This window comes from Anguilla rostrata, chromosome 7 (genome assembly GCF_018555375.3).
Source record: "Anguilla rostrata isolate EN2019 chromosome 7, ASM1855537v3, whole genome shotgun sequence".
NCBI lineage: Eukaryota > Metazoa > Chordata > Actinopteri > Anguilliformes > Anguillidae > Anguilla > Anguilla rostrata.
Genome location: NC_057939.1, coordinates 507,922 through 522,921, shown reverse-complemented (window position 1 = coordinate 522,921; position 15,000 = coordinate 507,922). Strand labels below are relative to the sequence as shown.

Below are 15,000 nucleotides of genomic sequence, written 5' to 3'. Positions count from 1 at the left end.
CACCACTCACAAACACACACACACACTCACACATACACACACATACCACACTCACCACATACAACACACTCCACACATACACACACAACACCATACCAACACACCACACAACACTCCCACATTTAAAACACCAACTACACATACACTCACAACACACACACCTCGCAATCAGTCACACCTAGCACGACCACTCACACACACACACACACACTCAACACAAACACAACACTCACACACACGATAACATAACACACAATCACACATCCACACAACATACACACCACACATCAATCAATGTTCTACAGCGCACAACACTACCGCACACACACACCACAACACACACACACTACACACACAAACACACACACACATACACAACACATCACATACACACACAACACACACACACACTACACCACACACACATACACACACCACACACACACACACACACAGACACTCACACCATACACAACACGCACACACACACACTTACGCACACACCACATGCACTACACACATACACACCTTTTCTCCTCCCTCAGGACTGACCACCATACACACACGCACACACACACACACTCATACACACGCACATACACACACACTACACTCACACGGACATACATAGTAAGTAAACTTTATTTATATAGCACTTTTCAAGGACAAGTGCCACAAAGTGCTTCACAAGGTGCAAGTAAAAGCAGCACATGTATACACACACACAAACATCCGTAAAACAACAACATAAAACAATTTGGGCATCAATTAAAAGCCTGTCTGAACAAATGAGTCTTTAGACACCGCTTAAAAGTGTCCACAGTGTTCGCATATCTGATATCAATGGGAGGGCTGTTCCATAGCCTGGGCGCCACAGTGTTCGCATATCTGATACCAATGGGAGGGCTGTTCCATAGCCTGGGCGCCACAGTGTTCGCATATCTGATATCAATGGGAGGGCTGTTCCATAGCCTGGGCGCCACAGTGTTCGCATATCTGATATCAATGGGAGGGCTGTTCCATAGCCTGGGCGCCACGGTGGCAAAAGCACGATCACCCTTCATCTTCCGTTTAGACCGAGGGATAGCCAGCAGTCCTTGGTCCGGAGACCTAAGAGACCTCCCGGTGGAGTACGGAGACAGCAGATCACCAATGTATGCAGGAGCGTGACCACGCAATGCCTCGTAAATCGTCGCCATGATTTTAAAAAATCGATCCTGAATTTAACTGGTAGCCAGTGAAGCATGGCCAACATGGGGGTAATATGAGCCCTTCGGCAGGATCTAGTCAGCAGCCTAGCAGCGGCATTCTGGACCAACTGGAGTCGATCCAGTGCTGACTTGCTAAGGCAAGTAAAAAGGGCATTGCAATAGTCTAGGCGGGATGAAATAAAAGATTGGATAATTGTTTCCAGCTGAGAAGTAGACACCACATATCTTAATTTTGCAATGTTTCTCAGCTGGAAAAAACATGACCTGGTCAGCATCTTGACGTACACCTACATACACACACACACTGACACACACATAAATACACACACATACAAACACATGCACATACACACACATACACACACACATACACACACACACACTACACTCACACACACATACACACACACACACACACACACACACAGTACACTCACACTCATACACACACACACACACACTACATTCATGCACACACCAGCATGTTGCACTACATAACCATGTAAAACCTGGACCTTGTGTGCTCCTCCCTGTCAGGATCTGAGCCATTCGATTGGCTCTGAGTTCAGCAGCTCCTCCCCCATGACCATCGACGTCCCCCTGAGCGACATTAACCACGGCTTACTCGGCCACAACCAGCTGACCACAATTGACCAATCAGAACTGAGCGATCAGCTGGGGCTCAGCCTGGGCGGAGGAACCATCCTGCCCCACCCTCAGTCACCTGAGCATGCTCTGTCGGCCACGCCCTCTCCGGGCGGGTCCCTACAGGACGAGGATATGGAGGACTTCGGCCAAGTGAGTCCTGCCTGCCTGCCTGCCTGTCTGTCTGCCTGCCTGCCTGCTTGCCTGTCTGTCTGTCTGTCTGTCTGTCTGTCTGTCTGTCTGTATGTCTGTCTGTCTGCCTGCCTGCTTGCCTGTCTGTCTGTCTGTCTGTCTGTCTGTCTGTCTGTCTGTCTGTCTGTCTGCCTGCCTGCCTGTCTGTGTCTCTGAGTGAATTAGTGAGTGTGTGTATAATATATGGACTGAGTCATTTTGTGTTTTATGTTAATGTGTGTTTTGTGTATGTGTGAATGCATGTGTATGTAACATACGGACTGTAATGTGTGTTGTGTGTGTGTGTGTGTGTGTGTGTGTGTCTCTGTCTGTCTGTCTTTCAGAAGACTGCACTGGTGGAGTCCCCTCTTTCCCTCTCGGTTTCCACGGCAATGGTGTCACTCAGCCCTGCTCTGTCAGACTTCGCCCCCGCACCCCTCCGGAGGGGCGGGGCCGGGAAGAAGGGGCGTAAGAAGAAGGACCCGAACGAGCCGCAGAAGCCGGTCTCGGCCTACGCCCTCTTCTTCCGCGACACGCAGGCCGCCATCAAGGGCCAGAACCCCAGCGCCACCTTCGGGGAGGTGTCCAAGATCGTAGCGTCCATGTGGGACAGCCTGGGGGAGGAGCAGAAACAGGTAACACACACACACACTCACACACACACGCACGCACACACACACACACACACACTCACACACACACACACACACACACACACACACACACTCACACACACACTCACACACACTCACACACACACACACACACACACACTCTCACACACACACACGCACACACACACACCACACACACACACACACACACACACACACACACACACACACACTCACACACACACACACACACACACGCACTCACACGCACTCACACACACACACACACACACACACACACTCACACACACACACACACACTCACACGTACACACACTCACACGCACACGCACACACACACACGCACACACACTCACACGCACACACGCACACACACACACTCACACGCACACACACTCACACGCACACGCACACACACGCGCACACGCACACGCACACACACACTCTCACACACACACACTCACACACACACATACACACACGCGCGCACACACACTCACGCACACACACACGTATCTGTTTAAGAGGTTCTTTGCCCTGCTGTCTCTCTCAGGTGTATAAGAGGAAGACCGACACAGCCAAGAAGGAGTATCTGAAAGCCCTGGCAGCATACAGAGCCAATCAGCTCTCTCAGGTCAGAGCCAATCAGCTCTCTCAGGTCAGAGCCAATCAGCTTTCTCAGGTCAGAGCCAATCAGCTCTCTCAGGTCAGAGCCAATCAGCTTTCTCAGGTCAGAGCCAATCAGCTCTCTCAGGTCAGAGCCAATCAGCTTTCTCAGGTCAGAGCCAATCAGCTTTCTCAGGTCAGAGCCAATCAGCTCTCTCAGGTCGGAGCCAATCAGCTTTCTCAGGTCAGAGCCAATCAGCTTTCTCAGGTCAGAGCCAATCAGCTTTCTCAGGTCAGAGCCAGTCAGCTTTCTCAGATCAGAGCCAATCAGCTTTCTCAGGTCAGAGCCAATCAGCTTTCTCAGGTCAGAGCCAATCAGCTCTCTCAGGTCAGAGCCAATCAGCTTTCTCAGGTCAGAGCCAATCAACACATGTGCATGCTTGTGTGTGTGTTTGTTGGATAGTGTTTTGCCATTGAAGGTGTCATAATGCCCATCTGTGCCTCTCTGTCTGTATTTAGCCCACAATCCAGGTGATGGACACACCCCCTTCTCCGCCCCCCATAGCTGCCACACCCCGCCCAGCCCGAATTTCTCACCACGCCCCCGAGCAGAACACCATCACCAACATCTGCACCTCCAACATCATCCTGGACCTCCCTCAGGTCACCACCCGCTCTCGTACGGGTGCTCACAAAGCCTCCAACCCTGCCCCTAGCCCCGCCCCCAACCCTCCCACTGTCACCAAGATCATCATCTCCAAGCAGGTGCTGGTGGGGGCCGGGGGCGGGTCCAGGGGCGGGGCAAGAGCCCAAAGCCAGCAGGTCCCCCACACCTCTGGGCTGACTGTGATCCCCGGCCCCGCCCCTGGCCCCGCCCGCCAGCCCCCGCCCCTGCAGCAGATGCAGAACACACCCCTGCCGCCCCGCCTCCAGCAGATGGCGCACTCCCCAGCCCCGCCCCCCCTCCAGGCCAAGCCGCGGGGCGGAGCAGGGGCAGGGCCAGCAGTGTCTGTCACTAGTGCCCCGCCCCCTCCACTGCAGATCAAGATTGTACCTGCCTCTCTGGAGGTGGATTTGGCCACGCCCATTGTTGTTACCACGGTGACAGCGGCCTCCTCATCCCCCGCAGAGCCAAGCAAGGTGGTACCTACTGCAGAGGAAGTGGCAGAGACGGAGTTCACCTCTGGAGAGGTAGGGGGCGCCACACACACCTGCACTAACTGCATCCACCTGTCATTAATTGAACATTAAGCAGTCTTCATAAAATCTTTGTTCACATGGAAAACCATTCAAAATGCTTAACTTAATTTATCTGTTGCTCAGCCTCTCTCTCTTGCTCCCCCCCCCCTCGCTCTCCCTCCCCTCTCATTCTCTCTCGTTCTCCTCCCCCCTCTCTCTCGTTCTCTCTTGCTCTCTCCCCCCCCCCCTCCCTCAGATGGAGGTGGAGGTGAATGTAGCTCCAGGCCCCGAGGACTCGGCCCCCCCCGGCCCCCCCGCCCGCTGTATCCGGGCCGGCTGCACCAACGCGCCTGTGGAGAGCAAGGACTGGGACAGAGAGTACTGCAGCAACGAGTGTGTAGCCACACACTGCAGGTATACACACACACACACACACACACACATTGCACGTATACACATACACACAACTGCAGGTATACACACACACATACACACACACTGCAGGTATACACACACACACACACACACACATACACACACACTGCAGGTATACACACACACACACACACACACACACTGCAGGTATACACACACACACACACATACACACACACTGCAGGTATACACACACACACACATACACACACACTGCAGGTATACACACACACACACACACTGCAGGTATACACACACACACACACACACATACACACACACTGCAGGTATACATACACACACACTGCAGGTATACACAAACACACACATACACACACACTGCAGGTATACACACACACACACACACATTGCAGGTATACACACACACACACACGACATAGCGACATAGCTCAGGAGGTAAGACCGATTGTCTGGCAGTCGGAGGATTGCCGGTTCAAAACCCCGCCCTGGGCGTGTCGAAGTGTCCTTGAGCAAGACACCTAACCCCTAACCCCTAACTGCTCTGGCGAATGAGAGGCATCAATTGTAAAGCGCTTTGGATAAAAGCGCTATATAAATGCAGTCCATTTACCATCCATTTACACACACTGCAGGTATACACACACACTGTGGATACACACATACACACACACACACACACACATTGCAGGTATACACACACACACACACTGCAGGTATACACAAACACACTGTGGATTCACGCACACACACACTGCGGATACACACACACACACACACACGCACACACACTGCAGGTATACACACACACACTGTGGGGGCGACATAGCTCAGGAGGTAAGAGCGGTTGTCTGACAGTCGGAGGGTTGCCGGTTCGATCCCCCACCCTGGGCGTGTCGAAGCGTCCCTGAGCAAGACACCTAACCCCTAATTGCTCCCAACAAGCTGATTGGTACCTTGCATGGCAGCCTTTCACCATTGGTGTGTGTGTGTGAATGGGTGAATGAGAGGCATCAATTGTAAAGTGCTTTGGATAAAAGTGCTATATAAATGCAGTCCATTTACCATTTACACACACTGCAGGTACACACACACACACACACACACTGCCAGTATACACACACACACACAATGCAGGCATACACACACACACTGCAGGTACACACACAATGCAGGCACACACAAATACACTGCGGGTACACACACAATGTAGGCATACACACACACACTGCAGAGGGACACACACACAATGCAGGCATACGCACACACACTGCAGGTACACACACGCACTGCAGGTACACACACACACACACACTGCAGGTACACACACGCACACTGCAGGGATACACACACACACACTGCAGGTACACACACGCACACTGCAGGGATACACACACACACACTGCAGGTACACACACGCACACACACTGCAGGTATACACACACACTGCCGGTATACACACACACACACAATGCAGGCACGCACACACTGCAGGTACACACACACTGCAGGGATACACACACACACACTGCAGGTATACATACACAATGCAAGTACACACACTGTATGTACTTACACTCTGTCCCCAGTAAGGTTTTTCTCTGTACTGTGCAGCAGTGTATCTTGTCCCCTCGGGAACATTCTGCTCTTTGTGCTTTGGTCCCAGGGATGTATTCCTGGCCTGGTGTTCCATCCGTGCACAGAGCTCCGCCACTGTGACGTGAGCGTCACACATCACCTGGGAAACGATTTCACACCGTCTACCTGTCTTCTGTCTTACCATGGAAACTCTGAATTATGGGATAGGCCCTGTCTGGGGCCATGCATTCTGGGACAGTCTGCGTGTGCTTGTATGCGTGCAAGCGTGTGTGTGTGTGCGTGCACAAGTAGCCAAAAGAGCATTTCTTTGGTGTGTCCCACTGAAAGAGCATTTATATGGTGGGTTCTGCTGCAATTAAATTAATTTATCAAGTTTATTTAATTTTATCTTTTGTGTTTTGGGGCTGCAGCTGCTTAGTGACTGGAGGCATGCGCTCCCCCTGTGGGTGTGGAAGGGTAGTGCAGCTGAGCCTACTGACACATTACAATAAAAACAATAATGCTGAAAACTGAAATGGTAAATACATCTATAAATAAATATATATTTATAATTGTAATTTAAACTCTACAGAGATTTTTCAATTTGTCTGTGTATTTTTAATTAATGTGCGCAGTTTTTTTCCTCATTATTTTTTTGTAGAGTAGTGGGCTGGTGCATTTTAATTCGGGAATGTAAGAAGGTTTTTTAAAGTGAACAGAGTGCTGATCATTGTGCCTGGCAGTTATATGAGGTCCAGGCTTGAGTTCTAATAAATCCCCATCAGAACTGCCGCCTATGGCCCTGCGTTATTATTGGCTAATTAAGGCCCTGCGTTATTATTGGGTGATTAAGGCCCTGAGTTATTATTGGCTAATTAAGGCACTGTGTTATTATTGGCTAATTAAGGCCCTGCATTATTATTGGCTAATTAAGGCCCTGTATTATTATTGGCTGATTGAGGCCCTGCATTATTATTGGCTGATTAAGGCCCTGCGTTATTATTGGCTAATTAAGGTCATGCATTATTATTGGTTAATTAAGGCCCTGCGTTATTATTGGCTAATTAAGGAACTGCGTTATTATTGCCTAATTAAGGTCCTGTGTTATTATTGGCTGATTAAGTTCCTGTGTTATTATTGGCTAATTAAGGCCCTGCGTTATTATTGGCTGATTAAGGTCCTGCATTATTATTGGCTGATTAAGGCCCTGTGTTGTAGTTGCCTAATTCCCTGGTATGCTGTGTATGAGATGTTTGGGGTGTACATAGAAACTGGATAGGGTAGGAGGGACCAGGCCATAGAGCTTACATAGGAACAGGAGAGAGGAGGAGGGGCCAGGCCATAGAGCGTACATAGGAACTAGAGAGAGTAGGAGGGGCCAGGCCATAGAGCGTACATAGGAACAGGAGAGGGCAGGAGATGCCAGGCGGTGAAGCGTAGGAAGTAAAAGGAAACAGTCTCTTCTGTGCATGTTGTGGGCAAAAGAGCTTGCTGTCCATTTAATTCAATGTAGAAATCAAGGGTGATTTTACAACCAAAGAAAACCTCATCAAGCCATGGCATGGCACCTATCAGAGAGTTCCCTGGTGTCCTGGCGATATTCCTGATCTGGCTGTCCAGCTCTCACCTGCTTCCCAGTCATCTCCAGCATAACTGGCTCATATATGCCCTCCCTCTCCACCTGAAGTAATGTGCGCTGAGCGTTCGGCACAAAATGGCTGCCGGACATCACCAATCACCCGTCCTGCTGGGTGAGGTTGCTTCCCACCTTTCACTGTAAAGTGTTTGAGATTATGAGATTAAAAGTGCTATTTAAATGCAGTCTATTATCCAGGGTCTCCACTGGTAAATTATGAGGGAAAATATTGTTGTGGGGTATGGATTCATAGAAATACATTTTTCAGCTCAGTCACAATTAAAGGGTAATTATTATTAGCCTCACTCGAAACAGCCTTGTGGACTTTTTTTTCCCCAAAATATAAAAGTAGTCATTTATTATTTGCAATTCAAAAGAAATGTTTTGAATGTTCCATTTCCAATGTCAAAAACATGTTTTGTCACCACTCCAAGAAACAAAATGCAAATTAGATACTGTAAGGAGACTACACCCAATATAAATGGACCAATCGTACCATGAGGACTCTGTCCAATCGCCATTGACTGTCGCACTCACTACAGAATGCGGGAAAACACAAGCGCGGGAAATATATCAAAAGGGAAACAGACAGCCAATGGGAGGGGAAGAAGAGACTGAATTACACAAAGGCAAGAGCGATTGTCGCCCAGAGAAGCGACTGCTGCAGATAATGGAGGACGAGTGTGGCCGATTAAGAGGCCGTATATATTACGAAGAACTAAAATCAGAGGAAAGTCTGATGCTAAGAACAGGTGTAAAATAATATGAAACGTCTAATGTGAACGTGCAAAAGCACAGTTATGCCCATTTTGATCCGACTGGAAAGTAGAGGCAAATGTTGCTTTAATGTATGTTTGATGCATTTGATTACCCTGTGATTACTGAACATATAGTACAGTATTGCACGTGCGTCGGAGCAGGACGACTTTGCTCGAGTAGGTTGGCCCCCGTAGCGAGGGGGAGGGGAGAAAGATGGGGGAGGGGTATTAAATATATGCGTATCAGTGCGCGATACAAACAGCAATGTGTTTAGGGATGCATGTATATATTTGTAGACATTTACCCGCGGTTGTATGATTTTCATGATTCTACAATAGAAAACGACTGTGTCATCACATGCACGGATTTCAGTTGACAGTAGGAATATCATTTTGAAAACAATAAACTATAAAGAATAAAAAAATATAAAAACAAAGCATTTTGCGTCTTTGATTTGAGCCAAGAGGAAGCAGCTCGTGCGAAGCGTGGGAAGTACGCGCGCCGATGCTTCACTGATTCGGCCTGAAGCCACGAGCTCGAGTTTGGAGGAGCGGAAGACACGCGATGGCCGTAAACTTAGACAAGGAGGCGTATTACCGCCGGATCAAGCGCTTATACGCCAACTGGAAGGTAATATGAACGGTCAAGGGGTGAGACTGTAACCCATGTTTCGCGCGGTCATCCCCGAATTCAGATGTTGGCAGAAAGCCGCGCTTGTTTTGACGGGATGGGGCGTTTGTGCCCGCTGTGGCCGGGAGCGTGTAGAGTAGAGGCCGCTGTAAGCACTTTGGTACTGAGTTGCAGCACAACCACGCACAGCCAACCCGTGCACACAAAGTGCGCAGCTCAGCGAAACGCACCAAATATCAGAAATCAGATCGGATGTTTATCGTCCTTATTCCAAGGGCATTTAAGTAAATCCATAAAATAATCTGCAAATGTTTGCTGGGGATTTAACCAGAAACGATTGCGCAGCATATCCTTGGTAGTTCCAGTAGGCAAATGCACATAATGAGAGTAGCTAATAGCTTAGTAGCAACGCAGAAATGTAAACTTACTGTTGCTGTTTCGTTATTTTGCCACATTTTAACAAATGGCTTTGGAACAAACGCACATTGTATTACTGCTAGACGTGAGCAGTATTTATAAACTTCAACCTCTGTTAGAAAACAAAGTTGAGTGTAGGCTATAGTCACGCCGCTGATTTCGTTAGCTAGCTGCTAGCTGAGTCAGAGCTCTTTCAGACAGGGTATAGAACAACGATATAAAACAGTGCCCCGCACTTAATTTCAGCAATTTGTCTCTAACACGCAGATAAATAAAGCCGTAAATGTTTTACTTGTAAAATCGTTCTTGTTATTGTCCGCGCTGATCAATATTAAACACCGCATTAAACAAAATAAGTGGTTTTCAGACCTGTCCCTTCGCAAAGGTGTTACGCTAGAATAATGCACCTGCGTTTGTTTAAAAAAAAAAAAAAAAGAAAGAAAACAAAACTATGGACGCTTCGGTAATAAGCGGTTCAAACACCCCCCACGCCTCTCGGACACTTTCAGTAGCCTAATCCTCGCTACAGAAAGCCCAGTGTAAAATCCGCGGAAAGCTGAAGCTTCGTGCTGCAGAATCTGTTCGAGCAGGAGACCCGCTGTAGCTGCACGCTCAGTGGCCACTTTACTGGGTACACCTGTCCATACCAGGTAGGACCCCCTTTGTCCCCAGAACAGTCTGGATTCTTCACGGCATGAATTCAACAAGGTGCTGCAAACATTCCTTAGGGATCTTGGTGCATGCTGACCCTAGAGCATTAGCATTAGTTAATGCAGATTTTTCAGTCACACATTCATGCTGCAAACCTGCTCTACCTCATCCCAAAGGTGCTCTATTGGACTGAGATCTGGGGACTGCACAGGCCATTGGAGTAAACTGAAGTCTTTGTCCTATCTGCTGGAAGTTTCTATTTGAAAAAGGGTAGACTGGTTATAAAGGGGTGCACGTGGTCTGGAACAGGACTTAAGTCTGCCGTGTCAGATGATGCTCACGGGTGGACCCTGGCGTGGGCTTCTGCTGCTGCAGCTCATCCTCTTTCATGCTTCACCCTGCTATGCTTCCTGGGACTTTGTTCTGCACACCACTGCTGTAAACAGCTGTTATTTGAGCTTTTGTGATTTTTGTTATCTTGAATTAATCTGCTCATTCTACCCTGATCTCTCTCATTAACAAGGCGTGCCACTCGGGGAGGTATCACATCGTTCTCTCTAAACTCTCAGAGACTGCGTGAAAATTCCAGGAGGGCTGCTGTGATGCTGGAACCAGCACATCTGGCATCAACAATCATGCCACTTGGATCACGCGTCTTGCCCGTTCTGATGTCCGGTGTCTGCGCTCTGTATTTATTGAGTTGTAGACACATGCTGATTTGCTGCTTGGAGCTGCCAGCCAGTTGCCTTAATGAGCAAGTGTGCCTAATAAAGTGGCCACTGAGTGTACATGATGTTCAGTGCACACTGATCATGTGCGTGCGGTGTACTAATTGTGTAATCTATGCTGTATTGTATTTTGGGAAGAATTGGGCAGTTGGAGGTAACTTAATCATACACAAGGTAATTATTATTGTTTGTGATTTCTAAAATAATAACAGTGCTAATAACAGTAATGAGTCTGTAAATGTTGGAGCCTGAGCTTCAGTAGATTCTCTCTCTGTCTCCTGCAGAAAGGCGAGGATGAGTTCGGGAAGGTGGACGCCATTGTGGTGTCCGTTGGAGTGGACGAGGAGATCGTTTACGCCAAATCCACAGCCCTGCAGGTAAAGTTCCTCGCTGCACGCGCTCCATCTTACAGTGAGGGTGTGGTCACCCTGCCTCAGACCGCACGGCCTGTTTCTGCTTATCCCCACGCTCCTCGCTCGTCCCCACGCTCGCTCGCTCGTCCACACGTTCGCTCGCTCGTCCCCTCCCTCGCTCGCTCGTCCCCACGCTCGCTCGTCCCCTCCCTCGCTCGCTCGTCCCCACGCTCGCTCGCTCGTCCCCTCCCTCGCTCGTCCCCTCCCTCGCTCGCTCGTCCACACGCTCGCTCGTATGTGCTGTTTTGGGGTGTCTGTGTGTGAGTGATGGGGTATGTGCTGTTTTGGGGTGTCTGTGTGTGAGTGATGGGGTGTGTGCTGTTTTGGGGTGTCTGTGTGTGAGTGATGGGGTGTGTGCTGTTTTGGGGTGTCTGTGTGTGAGTGATGGGGTGTGTGCTGTTTTGGGGTGTCTGTGTGTGAGTGATGGGGTATGTGCTGTTTTGGGGTGTCTGTGTGTGAGTGATGGGGTGTGTGCTGTTTTGGGGACGTTACCATGGCTCCCTTGCCCCCAGACCTGGCTGTTTGGCTACGAGCTGACGGACACCATCATGGTTTTCTGCGAGTCAAAGATCCTCTTCCTCGCTAGCAAGAAGAAGGTGGAGTTCCTCAAGCAGGTGGCCGTCACCAAGGGCAACGAGAATGCCAATGGGCTTCCCCCCATCACCCTGCTCGTGCGAGAGAAGGTGAGGCTGCACCACCATCCCAGCCTCCAACCCTCACTCAACTCTCCTCCTGCTCTCACTCATTCCCCTGCCTCTCACTCATCCCGCCATCATTCTCCTGCCTCTCTCATCTTGTTCACCTCCTGCCTCTCTCTCTGATCCCCTGCCTTCCCTGCCTCCTGCTTCTTCTGATCCTCCCTGCCTCTCACTCTGATCCTCCCTGCCTCCTCACTCTGATCCCTGCCTCTCACTGTCCTCTCTCACTCATCCTCCCTGCCTCTCACCGATCTCCCTGCCTCCACATCTCCCTGCCTCTCCTCTGATCCTCCTCCCCACACATCTCCTGCCCCACTCATCCTCCCTGCCTCTCACTCTGATCCTCCCTGCCTCTCACTCTGATCCTCCCTGCCTCTCACTCATCCTCCCTGCCTCTCACTCTGATCCTCCCTGCCTATCATCTCCCTGCTCTCACGCTCATCACCTGCCTCTCACTCACTCCCTGCTTCACTCATCTCCCTGCCTCTCACTCGATCCTCCCTGCCTCTCTCTCTGATCCTCCATGCCTCTCTACTCATCCTCCCTGCCTCTCACCCTCCCTGCCTCTCACTCTGATCCTCCCTGCCTCTCTCACTCATCCTCCCTGCCTCTCACTCTGATCCTCCCTGCCTCTCTCACTCATCCTCCCTGCCTCTCTCACTCATCCTCCCTGCCTCTCATTCTGATCCTCCCTGCCTCTCACTGATCCTCCCTGCCTCTCACTCTGATCCTCCCTGCCTCTCTTACTCATCCTCCCTGCCTCTCATGACCCTCCTGCACTCACTCGATCCTCCTCTCTCTCACTCATCCTCCTGCCTCTCCACTCACTCCCTGCTCTCATCTGATCCTCCCTGCCTCTCACTCATCTCCTGCATTCACCTCCTCTGCCCTCTCACTGATCCTCCCTGCCTCTCTCACTGTGGTCCTCCCTGCCCTGCAGAATGAGAGTAACAAGGCGAACTTTGAGAAAATGCTGGAGGCCATTCACGCCAGTAAGGAGGGGAAGACGGTGGGTGTGTTCATCAAGGACAAATTCCCTGGGGAGTACATGAAGAGCTGGAACGACATGATGACTGCCGAGGGCCTGGAGAGGGTGAGCACAGTGGTGTAGGTGATTTGGTATACTCTCTCTCAGGTGGATATCAGCGCTGTGGTGTAGGTGATTTGGTATAATCTCTCTCTCAGGTGGATATCAGCGCTGTGGTGTTGGTGATTTGGTATACTCTCTCTCAGGTGGATACCAGTGGTGTGGTGTAGGCATTTTGATATACTGTCTCTCAGGTGGATATCAGCGCTGTGGTGTAGGTGATTTGGTATAATCTCTCTCTCAGGTGGATATCAGTGCTGTGGTGTAGGTGATTTGGTATAATCTCTCTCTCAGGTGGATATCAGCGCTGTGGTGTTGGTGATTTGGTATACTCTCTCTCAGGTGGATGTCAGCGCTGTGGTGTAGGTGATTTGGTATACTCTCTCTCAGGTGGATACCAGTGCTATGGTGTAGGCATTTTGGTGTACTGTCTCTCAGGTGGATATCAGCGCTGTGGTGTAGGTGATTTGGTATACTCTCTCTCAGGTGGATGTCAGCGCTGTTGTGTAGGTGATTTGGTATACTCTCTCTCAGGTGGATATCAGCACTGTGGTGTAGGTGATTTGGTATACTGTCTCTCAGGTGGATATCAGCGCTGTGGTGTAGGTGATTTGGTATACTCTCAGGTGGATATCAGCGCTGTGGTGTAGGTGATTTGGTATTCTGTCTCTCAGGTGGATATCAGTGCTGTGGTGTAGGTGATTTGGTATACTCTCTCAGGTGGATATCAGCGCTGTGGTGTAGGTGATTTGGTATACTGTCTCTCAGGTGGATATCAGCGCTGTGGTGTAGGTGATTTGGTATACTCTCTCTCAGGTGGATATCAGCGCTGTGGTGTAGGTGATTTGGTATACTGTCTTTCAGGTGGATATCAGCGCTGTGGTGTAGGTGATTTGGTATACTGTCTTTCAGGTGGATATCAGCGCTGTGCTGTAGGTGATTTGGTATACTCTCTCAGGTGGATATCAGCGTTGTGGTGTAGGTGATTTGGTATTCTGTCTCTCAGGTGGATATCAGCACTGTGGTGTAGGTGATTTGGTATACTGTCTTTCAGGTGGATATCAGCGCTGTGGTGTAGGTGATTTGGTATACTGTCTCTCAGGTGGATATCAGCACTGTGGTGTAGGTGATTTGGTATACTCTCTCTCAGGTGGATATCAGCACTGTGGTGTAGGTGATTTGGTATACTCTCTCTCAGGTGGATATCAGCACTGTGCTGTAGGTGATTTGGTATACTGTCTCTCAGGTGGATATCAGCACTGTGGTGTAGGTGATTTGGTATACTCTCTCTCAGGTGGATATCAGCACTGTGGTGTAGGTGATTTGGTATACTGTCTCTCAGGTGGATATCAGCACTGTGGTGTAGGTGATTTGGTATACTCTCTCTCAGGTGGATATCAGCACTGTGGTGTAGGTGATTTGGTATACTCTCTCTCAGGTGGATATCAGCACTGTGGTGTAGGTGATTTGGTATACTCTCTCTCAGGTGGATATCAGCACTGTGGTGTAGGTGATTTGGTATACTCTCTCTCAGGTGGATAT

General features: G+C 49.7%; 2 protein-coding genes across 7 annotated transcripts in view; both read left to right on the top strand.

The window, feature by feature from the left end:
- The window catches only part of tox4b (TOX high mobility group box family member 4 b), a 12,218-nt gene extending 4,987 nt beyond the window's left edge, over positions 1 to 7,231 (top strand). For 3 of the 6 annotated variants that reach the window (XM_064342181.1, XM_064342176.1, XM_064342177.1), the window contains 6 exons: positions 1,749 to 2,009; positions 2,372 to 2,662; positions 3,216 to 3,320; positions 3,788 to 4,459; positions 4,704 to 4,861; positions 6,528 to 7,231. In XM_064342181.1, coding sequence (XP_064198251.1) covers positions 1,749 to 2,009; positions 2,372 to 2,662; positions 3,216 to 3,320; positions 3,788 to 4,459; positions 4,704 to 4,861; positions 6,528 to 6,585 — 1,545 coding nt within the window. In that variant the 3' untranslated portion in view covers positions 6,586 to 7,231. The remainder of the gene's footprint in view (positions 1 to 1,748; positions 2,010 to 2,371; positions 2,663 to 3,215; positions 3,321 to 3,787; positions 4,460 to 4,703; positions 4,862 to 6,527) is intronic. The other 3 variants (XM_064342178.1, XM_064342180.1, XM_064342179.1) reach the window with 3 other exon arrangements.
- Positions 7,232 to 9,081: 1,850 nt separating this feature from the next.
- LOC135258438 (FACT complex subunit SPT16-like) overlaps positions 9,082 to 15,000 on the top strand; it is a 23,252-nt gene continuing 17,333 nt past the window's right edge. Inside the window, exons 1-4 of the mRNA XM_064341832.1 lie at positions 9,082 to 9,464; positions 11,545 to 11,637; positions 12,186 to 12,356; positions 13,312 to 13,464. Coding sequence (XP_064197902.1) covers positions 9,399 to 9,464; positions 11,545 to 11,637; positions 12,186 to 12,356; positions 13,312 to 13,464 — 483 coding nt within the window. The 5' untranslated portion in view covers positions 9,082 to 9,398. The remainder of the gene's footprint in view (positions 9,465 to 11,544; positions 11,638 to 12,185; positions 12,357 to 13,311; positions 13,465 to 15,000) is intronic.